Source organism: Ammospiza nelsoni, chromosome 19, assembly GCF_027579445.1.
Source record: "Ammospiza nelsoni isolate bAmmNel1 chromosome 19, bAmmNel1.pri, whole genome shotgun sequence".
In the NCBI taxonomy this organism is placed as follows: Eukaryota; Metazoa; Chordata; class Aves; order Passeriformes; family Passerellidae; genus Ammospiza; species Ammospiza nelsoni.
In genome coordinates this window covers 10,461,038-10,463,560 of record NC_080651.1, presented here as the reverse complement: position 1 = coordinate 10,463,560, position 2,523 = coordinate 10,461,038, and the positions used below count along the sequence as shown (strand labels likewise).

Here is a 2,523-nt window from a genome sequence, read left to right as displayed (position 1 = left end):
ATGTCCAACAGCAGCTCCATCAGCCATTTCCTCCTGCTGGCATTGGCAGATACGCGGCAGCTGCAGCTCCTGCACTTCTGCCTCTTGCTGGGCATCTCCCTGGCTGCCCTCCTGGGCAACGGCCTCATCATCAGCGCCGTAGCCTGCAGCCATCACCTGCACACGCCCATGTTCTTCTTCCTGCTCAACCTGGCCCTCAGCGACCTGGGCTCCATCTGCACCACTGTCCCCAAAGCCATGCACAATTCCCTCTGGGACACCAGGAACATCTCCTACACTGGATGTGCTGCTCAAGTCTTTCTGGTTTTCTTCTTTCTTGGATCAGAGTTTTATCTCCTGACCATCATGTGCTACGACCGCTACGTGTCCATCTGCAAACCCCTGCACTACGGGACCCTCCTGGGCAGCAGAGCTTGTGCCCACATGGCAGCAGCTGCCTGGGCCAGTGCCTTTCTCAATGCTCTGCTGCACACAGCCAATACATTTTCCCTGCCCCTGTGCCATGGCAATGCCCTGGGCCAGTTCTTCTGTGAAATACCCCAGATCCTCAAGCTCTCCTGCTCAAAATCCTACCTCAGGGAACTTAGGCTTCTTGTGGTTACTAGCAGTTTATCATTTGGTTGTTTTGTGTTCATTGTTTTCTCCTATGTGCAGATCATGAGGGCTGTGCTGAGGATCCCCTCTGAGCAGGGACGGCACAAAGCCTTTTCCACCTGCCTCCCTCACCTGGCTGTGGTCTCCCTGTTTCTCAGCACTGGCTTTTTAGCCTACATGAAGCCCCCCTCCATTTCCTCCCCATCCCTGGATCTGGCCCTTTCAGTTCTGTACTCGGTGGTGCCTCCAGCCCTGAACCCCCTCATCTACAGCCTGAGGAACCAGGAGCTCAAGGCTGCAGTGTGGAGACTGATGACTGGATGGTTTCAGAAACATTAAACAGCTGGCCAATCTCCAGAAATCACTTGTTATAAAAGTCATCTTTGATACTTTTTGTAGCTTTGGTTGTGGGGTTTTTTCCTTTGTTTTAGTTTTCTCATAATGTCTAGGGAGAAATGTCATTTTTGGCGCCTTCTCTCATTTTGTTTCTTTCCACCCTCCCTGTGCCCACAGAGTGTGTCAATGAAGGGCTGTGCTCTTGGTGGCTTTAAAGGAACTAAAGGATCTCCCAGCAAAGTTTTCTGCAGAGATGCCCTTTTGTTGCCTTCTGTGGAGCTGCAGCAGCAATGTCTGTGTGCAGAGTTGGGGCCAGAGCAGTGCTGGCACAGCAACTCTGCTCCTGCTGGCCACACCATTCCTGATCCAGCCAGGAGCCATTGGCCTTCTTGCCCACCTGGGCACACTGCTGGCTCATGTCCAGCCTGCTGTCCATCAGTCCCTGAAGGTCCCTTTCTGCCTGGCTGCTGTCCAGCCACTCTGTCCCCAGCCTGTAGAGCTGCAGGAGTTGTTGTGGCCAAAGTGCAGGACCCGGCACTTGGACTTGTTAAATCTCACCTTTTTGGATTTGGGCCCTGGATCTAGGCTGTCCATGGCCCTGTGCACAGCTGTCCTACCCTCCAGCAGATCAACACTCATACCCAGCTTGGTGACATCTGCAAAGATGTCCTTGGTTCCATGGGGCCCCTCAGTGTCATAATGGCTCTTTGGTCACACCAGGCGCAGCACTGTCACACTGGTCTCCTTGGATCCATGAGACCATGCAGAGCAACAATGGTCTCCTTGGTTCCATAGGGCTTCACAGTGTCACAATTTTCTCATTGGTGCTGCAGTTTCATAATGATGCCTTGATTCCATGGGGCCCCAGGGTGTGACAATGGCCCCATGGTTGCATGAGGTCCCACACTGTCACCATGGGCTTTGTGGTTCCACATATCTCCTCAGTGACACAATGGATTAAATTTAAGTGATTTTACATGTAAGTTCTGTTGATTTGAAAATCTGTTAAGCTTAAGTACTGTTAAAGTCTGTTAAACTTAAGTTCTGCTAAGTTAAAGTTCTGTTGAGTTTAATTTCTGTTAAGTTTAAGTGAAGATAAGTTTAAGTGATGTTAAGTTTCTGTTAAGTTTAAATAGTTTAAGTTTGTGTTTTAAGTCTAAGTGCTATTAAGTTTAAGTGATGTTAGATAGATTTATGCTTTTATACTAGGCGTTTATTTTATGACTTGTGTGCAAGGTGTTGTTGTGAACATCAGAGAAACTCTAGTTAAAAGAGACAATCAGAAGCATTTGTGAGTAAAGCCGTTCCGGTTTTAAGTATATCTGCTGTTTAAGAATAGAAAGCAAACTTACCAATCGACACAGATGAAACCTGCGCACCTGTTGCTCCCTTGGCTTATTTTTGTAAGTTGCATTAGCACATCTGAGTTTTATTTGAGCCTTGTAGCAGCATAGAATCTTTTTGTATCTGTCGTATAGCATATGCTATAAATAGTGATAGCCTTTTGGGTTTGTCTCCCTGGCTTAGATCCCTTGTGAAGAGAAACCTTGCTAGTTAAGAATACTGCTTGTAATGTAATTGTTTTTAGAATTG

General features: G+C 48.0%; 1 protein-coding gene across 1 annotated transcript; it reads left to right on the top strand.

The window, feature by feature from the left end:
- On the top strand, positions 1–933 carry LOC132081839 (olfactory receptor 14A16-like). The gene has a single exon (XM_059485769.1). It carries the CDS (start codon positions 1–3, stop codon positions 931–933), a length of 933 nt encoding a protein of 310 aa, XP_059341752.1.
- The last annotated feature ends 1,590 nt before the right edge of the window (positions 934–2,523 follow it).